At 42.0% G+C, this 12,347-nt stretch overlaps 1 protein-coding gene across 1 annotated transcript in view; it reads right to left on the reverse strand.

Annotated features, from left to right (window-relative positions):
* Positions 1–440: 440 nt before the first annotated feature.
* LOC111266483 (cell adhesion molecule Dscam1) overlaps positions 441–12,347 on the reverse strand; it is a 96,682-nt gene continuing 84,775 nt past the window's right edge. The window contains exons 17-25 of the mRNA XM_086970920.1: positions 12,275–12,345; positions 11,418–11,706; positions 10,260–10,352; positions 9,934–10,122; positions 6,616–6,990; positions 5,803–5,961; positions 5,128–5,492; positions 4,696–4,912; positions 441–4,101 (exon numbers count right to left, since the gene is read on the reverse strand). Of these exons, the coding sequence (XP_086827046.1) occupies positions 4,061–4,101; positions 4,696–4,912; positions 5,128–5,492; positions 5,803–5,961; positions 6,616–6,990; positions 9,934–10,122; positions 10,260–10,352; positions 11,418–11,706; positions 12,275–12,345 (1,799 nt within the window). The 3' untranslated portion in view covers positions 441–4,060. The remainder of the gene's footprint in view (positions 4,102–4,695; positions 4,913–5,127; positions 5,493–5,802; positions 5,962–6,615; positions 6,991–9,933; positions 10,123–10,259; positions 10,353–11,417; positions 11,707–12,274; positions 12,346–12,347) is intronic.

Raw genomic sequence — 12,347 nt, forward strand, 5'->3', positions numbered from 1 at the left:
AAGTAAGGATCGTGATTTATTTCTGACCTGCAACTCGGCAACGCCTATACTGGCACTGTACGTCATTAACCTAAGTGGGAAATTTTACGCGGAACGCTCGATTTATTTTGCATTTAAGTGCCCTACGATTCGAAACATTGTTTTTCTTGCACATCATAATGTTCTGTTTTGGCAGAAACACAACCAGCTGCATATATTTACTAAAATTACCTACTTTTTTCACTTATAATTTTGGGACAGATTGTATATGTTGATGAACGAGACCAACCCAAGCTGTACATGCCATTCTTTTAAGTTTACTACAATCTAGGTAAAAGTAGTTACTTCGAACTATTTGCACATGATCAAACTGCCATGCTCCTTTTTAACAAGCCTATTTTTCTACAATAATGTCTAACACTCCAAATACAGCTAATACCTAAAAAGCGAATACATAATAATGTTTTTTATGAATAACAATATACAAACGTTGTTTATTTTTTTCCTCTTTGTAGTTTTGCTTCATACAGCTTCGCCCCCATTTCTTGGAGGTTTCTTCCAGGCACCCCTTTCCTGTCTAGCAGTCCTTTAGACATCGAACGTTTTTGTCTCTATTTTTTTTTTATTGTTTTCCCCCACACATTACCCCGGCGTGTACCCGCATAGCTGCGCCTTCAATCGAGCTCAGTATTTCTGCTCCGACCTCAGGTCGTGTTTAAACACTGTTAACATCGATTACTTTCCGTTATCTTTTGAGCGTACCGATTTTCCTTTTCACTTTTTAATGTAGCTTGTGTATTTCCCTTCTTTAGCTCGATTTCAATGCAACTGCGCTTTATCTATATTTGCCAGTCGGCATTATATGCACCAACATCCAACGGCCCTTCACCGCCATGAAGTCAGTCCGATTCGGGCCTTTACGCTTAACTTCGTGGCCCACCTTTTTATACGAATCGTCTCATTCGGTCAAGTTTATCTTTAGTCAGTTTTTTTACTTGCCTAACTCTCTCTCTTTTTCCCCCGTCCCTGTGCAATGTGTGCTACGCTCATGCATGTATTACACATAACGCACCGCTTATGTTATTTATTAAATCACATTTACACAACATTATTTTTTGTCAAATTAAAAATATCACCAACATTCGTAACAGATATTAGCTTTCAGCTTTTTATGCACTATACTCATCAAGCGTATTGTTGTTGCTATCATTGTTATTATTACTATAATTTGTATGTATATAGTATTAGAACAGCGACACCCTCCTATTAATCGACCAATGTAACTGACTAGGAATTGTTGACCCTTCGGTTCGTTCTCTCTCATTTCCGGCATTGTCCCATTCAGCAAAGTCATCATCACTGTATCATGTTCGTCATTGTACATTTTTTTTACTTAACATTTTTTATGAATAATATTACATTTTCTCATAGTTTTTTCAAAGTTAGTTGGCCACTCGGTCCGTTTTTTTAATAGGCATTCATTGCTTTTTATATATATCTTAGCATCGGCGTTCTTGTTCCTTTATCTAACTATTTATGTGTATTTATCTGTAAACAGCTCCTAACGTAGCCATTCTCGTCGTTAAAGTTATTTCCACCAGCCTTTCCATTAATTCTCATTTACCGTTTACACGAACCGCACCTTTATTTACCGATGTTTGCTTAACCTCTTGCTGATCTTACTTGTTGCCGTTGTGTCAGGCTTTGTTACGATGTTCTATATATATATATGTGTGTGTGTATGATACTCACTCCATTATGGTGAATCAACCATTGACGGCAGCGCCGTATTCGTAGGAACCGTCGACTTTTCCAAGTGCGACCTAGAATCAATCAACACCTCTCGGCTCGGATATGTATTTGCTGTTTGGGTTACATTCTCAGGTTAGGGGCCTGACGCGGGCCGTAACCCAGCCTCTCAATTGATCTCTTCTATCTAGCAGACCTCTTAATGTAGTGCACGCCTTCGTTTCAGTCCTTCATTCTATTACAACTACCCCGTTTGCCAAGCACCACAATACTAGTACGAATGGAACAACGCAATTATGCGTCAGGTAGATAAGAGAAGCAGGTAGGAGGCGTAGTACATCTATGAAGCACCTAAGGTCCGCAAGGTTAGGACCTAACTAGCATGGATTTGTGCAGAAACAATGACAGGGCCTTAAAGGCAATGAATACAGGTGATATATGCAAAGGGAAACTGACTAGTGTAAATGGCAACCTCAGGTTGTTTAAAGGCAAGTGAAGACGCGAATCTAAAATTGTATCCAGTGCCAGATCCTTAAAGAAAGATTAGTAGAAGCAGTCAGTCACCGAAGGAAATCCTCTAGATAATCCAATGATTCATCTGCCGTTAGCGCGGTTCATGACGATTATCACTAAGCCACGTTATATTATTCTTAGCGCTCTTCCTGTGGAGCTAGTCGCATGTTGAAAGATACGAAGAACAAGGTACTCATTATGCCTCCCTAACTGCTTCAGTTAAATGTTCGAAGTAATTTAAGCCCACAGCATCTGTTAGAGAAGGAGAAAAAGAATCAAAGCAACTTTATTATTATAACAACTACAAAACGGCCTTTGGTTTAGGAGCGATTATTTATGGCCTTTTAACTCGACGATTTGTTCACCAAACTATTTTTGAAAAACGGAATTCACCCAGGTCCGGCATTTAGCGTAACTGTTTGACCCAAGGGCGCACCGTGCATGACCCTCCGTGGGCTTTTCTTTCTGCGGGTCGATCCCAGAAGTGAGTGAAAACGACACTCTTTCGGTCTATACACAAAGTTGATGGATTTCTTTAAATTCACGATTCGACACATCTACGTGTTAATCCTACCGACTTTCCTGCGCAAGTCACCTATATCGACACTTTTTGTTTGATCAGTATTTAGACTCCCGAATAGCCTGTGACTCGTTAGCATTTGGGTTACATTCGTACGCAAAAGTTTCTGGTACGCCGAGGTGGGTCAACCGTTAAAATTCGAAAGTTTAAATTGACGTTCAGCTCGGGATTAGCGAAGCAAAAAAAAAAAGAACTCGAAATAACAGTAGACATTAACTTAGGTAAACGCGAATCGGAATAGGAAATCCGAAACATACAGTATAATTAGGCTAAATCGTTCGTACTCTACCAGTTGTTTAAAAGCTTTTATTAGCTACGAAGACACGCTCCGATCAGCCCCGCACTTATCGTATGGTCTCAAGAAAATGATGTATACAACAAGCCAGTATGACTCAACTGTCTATGAAACACAACTTCGATATCTATGCAATATTAACATGCATTTTTTGCATTATTATAATAATTATTGTTACTATTTTCAAGCCATTGTTGTTTTCGATGTATGCACAGAGACTATGTACAGATTGAGTGAGGGAATGAGTTCATTCGAAATTGTCGTCCGTCTTATTCGTCTCCTTATTCCAGTTTCGTCTTCAAAATCATGAGAACTTTTACTAATACACTTGTTGTTTATTTAACGTTTGTTTCTAATTTTAGAACCGTGTAGTACAACAGTACACTTTGTCGCTTCCCATAGCTTTTTGCCGCAATCTCTAATATGCTTAATCATTACTCTCTCTACCGGAGTTATGCATTTTTTCGGGCCTGCTTTGTTACGTACAAATCTCTAATCATCTGCCGCCTTCCAACAGGCTTCTCTCTGTTTACGTATCTAAATTTACGGCCGAATTCGGTAGTCGGCCCGTACGAATGACAGGTAGCGAACATACATCAAGGTCGTCCTTTGTGTCGATGTTTGATTAGTTACCTAACTTAGTTCATTGGTAATCGTCAGAAGAAGTAGCTTTATATATACATACATACATACATATGTATGTATGTATTCGTATACCCTATTCTACTCTTGACGGAAGTATTTACATGGAACTTCGCGAAGTAAAGCTTCATTCTGAGATAGCGAAATCCCTGCAAAGGTGTAGCGTCTCAAGGGCGGCACAGTATTGGCTTAATAGCAATTAGAGTGCGGGGGTATTGGCACAGGATAGTTTGAACACGACAATGGGCGTCCGACGTCACAAGGTTTCTAAGCCGATGTATTCGAATTGCTAGCACGGTTACTCAATATGGATGTCCGTGATGGTTAACCATATGCTCGAGTCCTGAAAAGTAATGGCAACAGCAAGTTAGATCTGTATAGAATAGGGTATTGTAAGGCGAAGCGCCGTCATAATTAAAGTGTATTTTAGTACCAAGGGCATCCAAGCAACCCAGCTCAGTGAATAAAAAATACAGTTAGGAATAGGGCATACAAAACTAAGTAGAAGCTAGAACGCCACGTATCATTGTAGTATGCACGATGATCTCTTTTTCTGTGCTATCGGTGTTACAAACAACGTTAAAATACGCGGAGAACACAAGCGGCAATTGGTAAAATGCAACGGATTTATTCCTCTTCTGGTATAATGCATACCTGCACAATTGCAAGTTTTGACATTTACGATCTGCGTATTTATACCGTAGAAAGAGAAAACAAGACAGTAGCTATTCCTGTAAAAATCCTAGTGCAAACGTCGCATACGCGTAGGTTTGATGTACTCAAAAAGGTACAATGCAAATTCTACGCCTAATTGTGGCAAAATTAATATTGATCCAAATGAATACCGAATAACTTGGTGGCTGTACTTCTGCCTGGTAAAAAAAAGGACAGAGCGCTTGCTCCGTTCACCTGTCTGTGGTATACTGCATACACTCACCCTGAATCGCGCGGAACTTGTTGTTCACCCCACATCCTTGGCCACCCTCCCATTGGCCTATCGTGCTCGAATCGAGATCGGACATTTCGTCCGGACTTCCCATAACTGTGCCTGCTGTCCCGGCTGGATAATTGTAGATATTAAATTCGGACGACTGTCGCATTTGTCTAGGGGTGCGCTTTACTGTGGCGTACGACGATTCTTCTTCAGAGACGATCTGTATATTGAAACGATAAAGGATACGATATCGAATCAATATCCAACATAGATGCGCGGTGAGTTGAAGATCGATCGATCGCTCGGTTTGAAATCGTCACATCACCACGCTTTGGGTTCGGTCTCAGCTAGAAGCCTGTGTCTTATTAGCAAAATAGCTAAAACCACAATGCCCTGTATACGTATCTGTCGTCATATCACGCCTAGCGTTCTCACCTGTTTGAAGCAGTCTGGTGACGAACCAATAGGCACGGGAAATTTCCTCTGCTCGCCACCGCACATTGGTTGTACTTGAACGCCGATTCCGGCCGGGTGACTAATATGGCCAGGATGGCCGGGATGCTGTGACACCATGGCGTTATGAACCCCGCTAGTGAGGTTGAGACCCGCGAGTCGGGTGGTAGCGTATGGAGTGGCGTAGTACCCCTCGCTGGTTTTCTTGAGCAGCTGACTGCCGGGAAGCTCCATCTTATTGCAGCCGTCCATTTCGGCTAGATGAACGCACTCACCAACACCCACGCCGACTCCTCCAACTACCGTCTGGTTTTTACGCAACACGCCAAACCCTGAACCACAACTCTCTGTCGGATGAACGTGGAATAAACGACTCAGTAAAAAGTGCGATTAAACACTTAGCTATTGGGCTAGTTAAATCGAAACTTGTGAATTAACGAAATAAAAACTTGTGAATTTGTCCATCGAGTGCTAACATTTCCGCTTCATTTCAATTCCGAATCCAATATGTGAATGTATGTCATTTTATGGAATCCTAAAACTAGTAGATCGGATAGATTTTGGCCATTCTAGAAGAACACGAGTTTTTATAAGCCGCAGCATAATCAATGCGGACAAGGTATTTCCTCAACTATAAATTACGAGCTGTTTACATACCGTCATACGGGTGCATATTGTCGCGATTATTCTTGATTACAAAGCAGATGGCACCGATAACGAGCGCCACGACTAGCACAGACGCAGCTACAGGAATTATGACCTCCAACTGCAACAGTGGTGATCGTCGCGCTCCCACCGTTGAAGACAGGGGGTTGTCTTTGAAGAGCAAGGACAAAGCAGACACAGAAATAAACCAGAAAACGCTGATTAATTATCAAACGCAAACGAACGTACCGCTGTACTGTTGTAAAAGCGGCTAACGTTTCCTGCCAGCCTGAAAGAGCAGGCAGGCAGGCTTTGTAGCGCCGCAATAAACCAAGTATGCTTTCGCTCGCTTTCGGGTCTAGATGATCTCCCTAAGTGTTCTGGAGTAAGATCAATAGATACATTACTACCACAGAGACACAGCTTTAATATATGTCATCGGTAGGGACTTTTTTGATTGTTTGAAATGTATTCAGCCTTGTTTTGTTATAAGATACAAGGATACTGGAGAGGTACCTTCCTTTGCATTTCCCTGATCTAAATAACTTTCCCCTGTACAGCTTCAACTATTGGATCACAGCTTCACGTAGTAGTCCTCGACTTTTATTCAGGGAAATTGTTTGCTTTTCCAGCCAGTAATAGTCGAAGGTCGTTCCACTCCTCGCTAGGACTTTTTTGTTTCTGTCGATTTGTCACAATTTGATATTCTACAAATTACACTTACACACATTTTTCTAAACAGATAAATATTTCATGTTCGGTCCTGTCGCAAAGCATTGTTTCTACGCTTTTAGCATACATATCTAAATAACGTCCTATTGATACCTCTTGCTTGCCGCGAGGTCACGAAGTCGTATTGCGCCTCGGTAGTGCCGGCGCTGTTTGTTGCGCGAACTAGAAGTAAGTAGGGCATCGATGGTAAGAGATTGCCGACGATGACGCTCGTTGCACTGCTTGTACTGGAGGTTTTCGAGACTGTACCACCCGTATGGCTACTCGACTGCTGCGGCAACAAGGCCAACGGTAGGGGGGGTAAATCCTCTCTAGGCACATTGATCCATTCAAGACTGGTGGCCAGCTTGTAGGCAACGTGAAATGACTCAATTACACAGCCGCCCTCACGCCAGCTCGCCAAATTTAGTGCAATTGCCGTATCATTAGCGTCCGATAACAATTGTTGCTTTTCCGGTGCAGTCGGGGCTGTGGGACCAGAAAAGGGGTAAAATCGAGAAGAGAAAGGAATATCCCTACGTTAATGTGCATTTTTCCTGATGTCCTTCTTGTCATTTATTATCAAGTCTGCATTATGTTTCGCTGTTTTATGTAAATTTAAAATGATAAATGTATTTATTAGTTCCAGCGACCATGAATTAGGTCGGCGTTAAGTAATATTAGGATCGTTTATTGTTTCCTTTACCTGTTCGCTAGATAATGATTACGTCTTATGCACGTTTGGAAAGCTCTTTCTTAGCCCTGTAACGTTGTTGTCATAAGTTCGCTCGCCTAAAAACGTTATCTTGACCCGTCACTTTAAGCGTGGATGAATTGACGTTGTCATGTTTGCTTGGTTTTTTACTCAATTACGTTCTAGCGGACTCTTTTGCGCTTTTGGACTTTATTTATTCGTTGTAGAATCCTCACAAAGGCTTTTCTGCAACACTTGTTTTATTGTAATACATGCTTTTGTTGCTTCAGCAACCGCGTATTTAGTCACAACACAGTAAACGCTTGAGTTCGGGTAATCAAGCAGGTTATAGGTTTCCTACGCTTTTAGAGCAAAAAAAATCGAACTCAACTGATACCCGCGCAAATACCGCATGCAAACCTCGTGTCTCTGTCATCATGAGCTTGTATTACTGTTCTGTACAAACAAGCTGTCTTCTGGTGTTGCAATAAGCACACACCTGCTACACCAAACCACTTGTCAAAACCTATTCCAATACATCTCTGCCATTGTGCATAAAATACATTGGCTTTTCGAGTGTTTTTGTCAATGCTAACACAACATTTGTCTGTTTTGTTTTTTTTTTCTTGTCGAACACCATACTTAACTGTTGCTGCTCAGTCGACGAGATCTCGTCTTGCAGTCGCCAGCGATAACCTGCTGCTGTATTCGATTGGTATTAAGCGGGCATAATACTGATTTTTGTGCGCAGCACCTTTACATCAGCAAAGGTGTTGGTAACGTTGAAGTTTTGGCAAGTGGGCATGAAAGCTTTTGCACCGTCAGCAGTATCGCGTCGTTCTTTATGCCCTGCTGTGCTTTCCACAAGGGAAACGCGCACAGTCAAGCGTGTTTACACGGCAGTGGTTTAGGCACCATGCCGCTGCTGTCGACGACGACGACGACGACGACGATATACTTTAGTCCTTGCTGATTTGGTCTCGCAGCAAAAATGGCTGCAGGCACGAGCTAAAATGCATTGATGTAAAATGTAGCAAAAGCTGTATATCTTTCGCGTACCGAGGATCCCTTGTGATTGGTAGTGGTCCCTGGCTGTCAAACTAGAATATTCAGTAGTATTCATGTCACACTACTAGAATAGGATAAGAACACCGTTTGAAGAAGGGCACCAAGCCTATTGAATCCAGTAGACAGCGCTACCCCAGTCCGAGCTAACTCTACCTCAGCATCTCTTATCTTTACTGAAATCTTCTTTAAACCAGTTTTCGTACTTGTTTGTGTCATTATTAATAGCTATGCTGAACTGAAACCAGTTGTTATATGTGATTTGCACCTACTCTAATTTGCATTTTCTTACATACCTGGAGGTAGCGCTAACTCCCATATAATTTGCATTCTCCATGCAACAACAACAACTACTTCAACCTGCGTCATAACGTCCTGTAGCATTCGCTGGCAGTGGATCAACACCGTGATTTCGTCCATCTTTCCATGTACTGCCGTCGGCAGGGCTACGACCAGCCGCCATTATAATTGAGGCCTACGTGATTCACGTAAATATGCCGCAGTATAAAAGATTCACTCCCTACGTTTGTTTATCTGAATACTTGTATTGCACTTATTGCATACATGAGAGGGGTTGCAACTTAAGTGCCAGGATCGCCTGCTTTCTAGTCGAGCTAGAAAAGACCGACCTTAACCGACATCCAGCAACAGGCGTTGCTGTAGTACAGGAAATTGCTAGCATGGACTGACGTTCGTACCTTTTCTCTTAGTAGCGCTATTACCGCTACCCCTACCCCAATTGAGATTTATGGAAGTGACAATTCATTTCCGTTGGTCTGCTGCTAAGATTGTTCCGACGGCCCGCAACAGTTTCAGTTTTCTTAAAACTTGCAGCTACGCCGGCACCTTCATTCTTGGCAGCGGTGGTCTAGTGAAAGTCGAGAATTTGCGCTTCTTGCTTCTTCTCGATGACGGTAGCCATCTATATCTAGTGCAGCGAGTGGACGGGAAGGCATCTTCTGGTGAGGAGGCTTTTAACATCAAGTTTAACGAAGAAACGATGACGGTCCGTAATGCAGGACGTGGAAGAACTTCGTATTCACTGCGCTTACGTTGGTCGCGCTGTCGCTGTGCAAAGGTGACAAAGGTGGATGGCTTCTACGAACGAGCACCGATAAAGGAATCATTCGTATAGTTCGAAAATAGTGTCGATGCTAACCTGGCTATTGATGTCGTTAATTCGTTTACGGTTTTGTAATGAACGAAAAAAAGAAGAAGCGTAACGGGCTGGAGCAGCCGCATATAAACATTATAGACCTATTGAGATGAATTTCATAATTTTGTTGAGTAAATATGTTGCTAAGTTTGTCCATGTCATGGCATGGTGTTGTTTTTACGGTTACTCACAACTTTAACTTTTTTTTTTTGTTCCTGATAGAAATTATTGTTTGGTTATGCCATCATTGCCATAGTATTTAACTTATTTAGCAAACTGTACCCTAATATTTCGTCATGCTGACCAATATTGTTGAACATTTCGTAATAAGAACCCTCTGTTTGTGAGCAGCTCGATCAAATGGTGTAAGTATGAGGTTAGGATAAAGTACTACAGCCGTCATATCGCTATCGTAGCAATTTCGAGCCACTTAAATATTAAAAATAGATAAATGTATGGTATTTATAGCAGCAGCAATTGTGGCTAGTTCTTATTTACGTCTTTCCCATGAACGTACCGACTCCGCTGGTTGATGTTGATACAAGATTCTTTGGTTCGCCGCGGACTGGTGAGTTCTCGGCCCTCATGTAGAGAAAATACTTTTGACCGCAATCAAGTCCGGTAATCGTGTGACTTAGAGCGTTCTTCGGAACCAGCGATTTCTGCCATTCGCCAGATTTTTGCTTCCGATAATAGACAATATAACCTGTAAGCGCCAAAATTCACTGTTAGCATTTTCAGTACAACTAACGATTTAATCCATCTATTTGTCGGTCCATGTTAAAAAAAATTCCACTACAGGATGCTTGTTTTAAGGCTCCGCTGAGCATCTATTCCACTTACCAAAATTCGTACTTTGGGGGACAGGTGGCCACGATAATGTAAGGCTTCCCTTAGTTGTGGCCTTAACACTGAAATCTGGCGATTCCGGAACATCTGCAACGTATATTAGAGAGTCCAACAACGGTAACTGACTCATCGGAACGTTAGTGTTAATTCTGTAATGCCTAATTCAAAGTGCAGAATAATACAAAAATAACTTCTTCTTTGTTTCGATGGAAACGCTACAAGCCCTCTTTCGAGACCACGTCTTCAAGTGTCTCTTTTTCTACCCCTAATCTGATATCAGCTACTTCTCCAGCAAAAAAATTAAAAGACCTACTTTTTCCAAAAAAATCCGCAGTGTCGAGAGTTGCTCGCTTCTTCGAAGCCTTTTCCCCATCGTATATTCCAGAAATGTTCGCGCTCAGCAGCACTAGAAGCGCTTCCCGTTCACGTTTTTGCCTCTTCCAGTATTTTCATCGGAGTCCCCGCAGTTCAAAATGAACCAAAATCGGCCTCCGTCTCTCTTTCTTGCCTTTCCAATTCTTCGCCCCCCCCCCCCCCCCCCCAATGGGAGAAGCAAGTTGTTCAGTCGGCTAGTTTTTCGAAAAGCTAACCTACAGGCTAGCAAAACCGAATTACTTTCAACTAATATCAACCCCGTTTGGCTTGTGTGGCGGAGCAAGTGGCAAAGGCAACGGCAGGGGCTTTGTGCTGTGGGAATAGGGTTAGCCGGACTTGATTGGAAGGGAGCCACGGACTAAACCCTGGTCTAATCTTAAACTCTCTGAATCGAAACGCAATAAAGCTAAGCTCGATCGAATAGGGTAAAAGATCCATTTCTTGGCCAAGCCAACGAAATATTAGTACGGTAAATATATGGGAAATATACTAGCAAATATTTCTTTTGCGCATCCGTCGGCAGTGTTTGTGTCGCAGGAGGACCGAAAGTTTATTGGAACTGTATGAATCACTAAACTATATCAACGACGCTTAACGGAAACGTAGACTGTTGAATACGGCACAATTTTCTAGCTTCATTTCTATCGAATAGAAATAACGCAAGTAGAATGGGTAGGACTACGTTAGACTAATGCGCGTACAGCATATCCATGAGCAATGTAGCCAACGTTAGACGCTATTGTTATTTTGTTAATCAAGTATATCGCTAGGACTTACCATGCTCGAGGGTTCGGACGTGCATCTCTGGCGAAGCGGGCCCTGAACCTTTGTCGTTAAACGCTTGAACTACTATTGTGTATTCAGTGTTCCGCCGTAGTCCGTTAACAAAGTAGATCCCGATATCAGAGCCTCCCTCAGCCTCCTCGATTCCGCTTAGGCTCAGTTCGTTTTCTTGATCATCTTTCAACTCGACTGTTTGATAAGCGAATTCTTCAAATGAGTTGCGAGTTTTAAAGCCAACGTAGTACCCTCGCAAGTCCCCGTGTTGAAGCTCCTTGCGAGGTGGCTAAAGGGATTATAAGTAGAAAGATCAGTACTATGTACATTACTTCTTCTAGTTCGACTTTCGCCTCCCTCGAATCCTTGCGATTTCCAGCTCTGTCTAGGCCAGAATAACTACACAAGCGATAAGGTGCGCGCGTTCAGCCAATTTCTGAATTATGATACTTTGTTGCTAGCATCACATGTACGTAGTTTAATAGCCAAAAACCAATATGCTTACTAAAAACCCATAGTGATAGAAAAGTTCACGTTTTCAATAAGAAAGTATTCTGTTTTATGGCTAGTACAGTTTCCAGAGGTAGGTGCAGCTAATTCAAGTTTTTCTTAAACTTATTTCGTTTAAATGAATAGTAGTATTGTAACATAATTAGGTTGAGTTTCTCTTTAAAAATTATACCTGAAAGTCTTTAGATTTTGGGATCTTATTAAGATATTTGAAGATTAAACCTAACAATATTATTGTTATAAAAAAGGCCATAATATCGCTATAACCCTTGCTTTCAGTCTGCTAGCCTGACCTCTTACTTAGTATAATTCCTAAAAGATACGACATAGCATAGGAGTCAGCTCACCTTCCATGAAACTCGAACAGAGTGCGGACCAACGGGTTCTAATCGGACGTTCAGCGGTGGCCCCTCTGGCGCT

This window comes from Varroa jacobsoni, unplaced genomic scaffold, assembly GCF_002532875.2.
Source record: "Varroa jacobsoni isolate VJ856 unplaced genomic scaffold, vjacob_1.0 scaffold_1086, whole genome shotgun sequence".
Classification (NCBI taxonomy): Eukaryota; Metazoa; Arthropoda; class Arachnida; order Mesostigmata; family Varroidae; genus Varroa; species Varroa jacobsoni.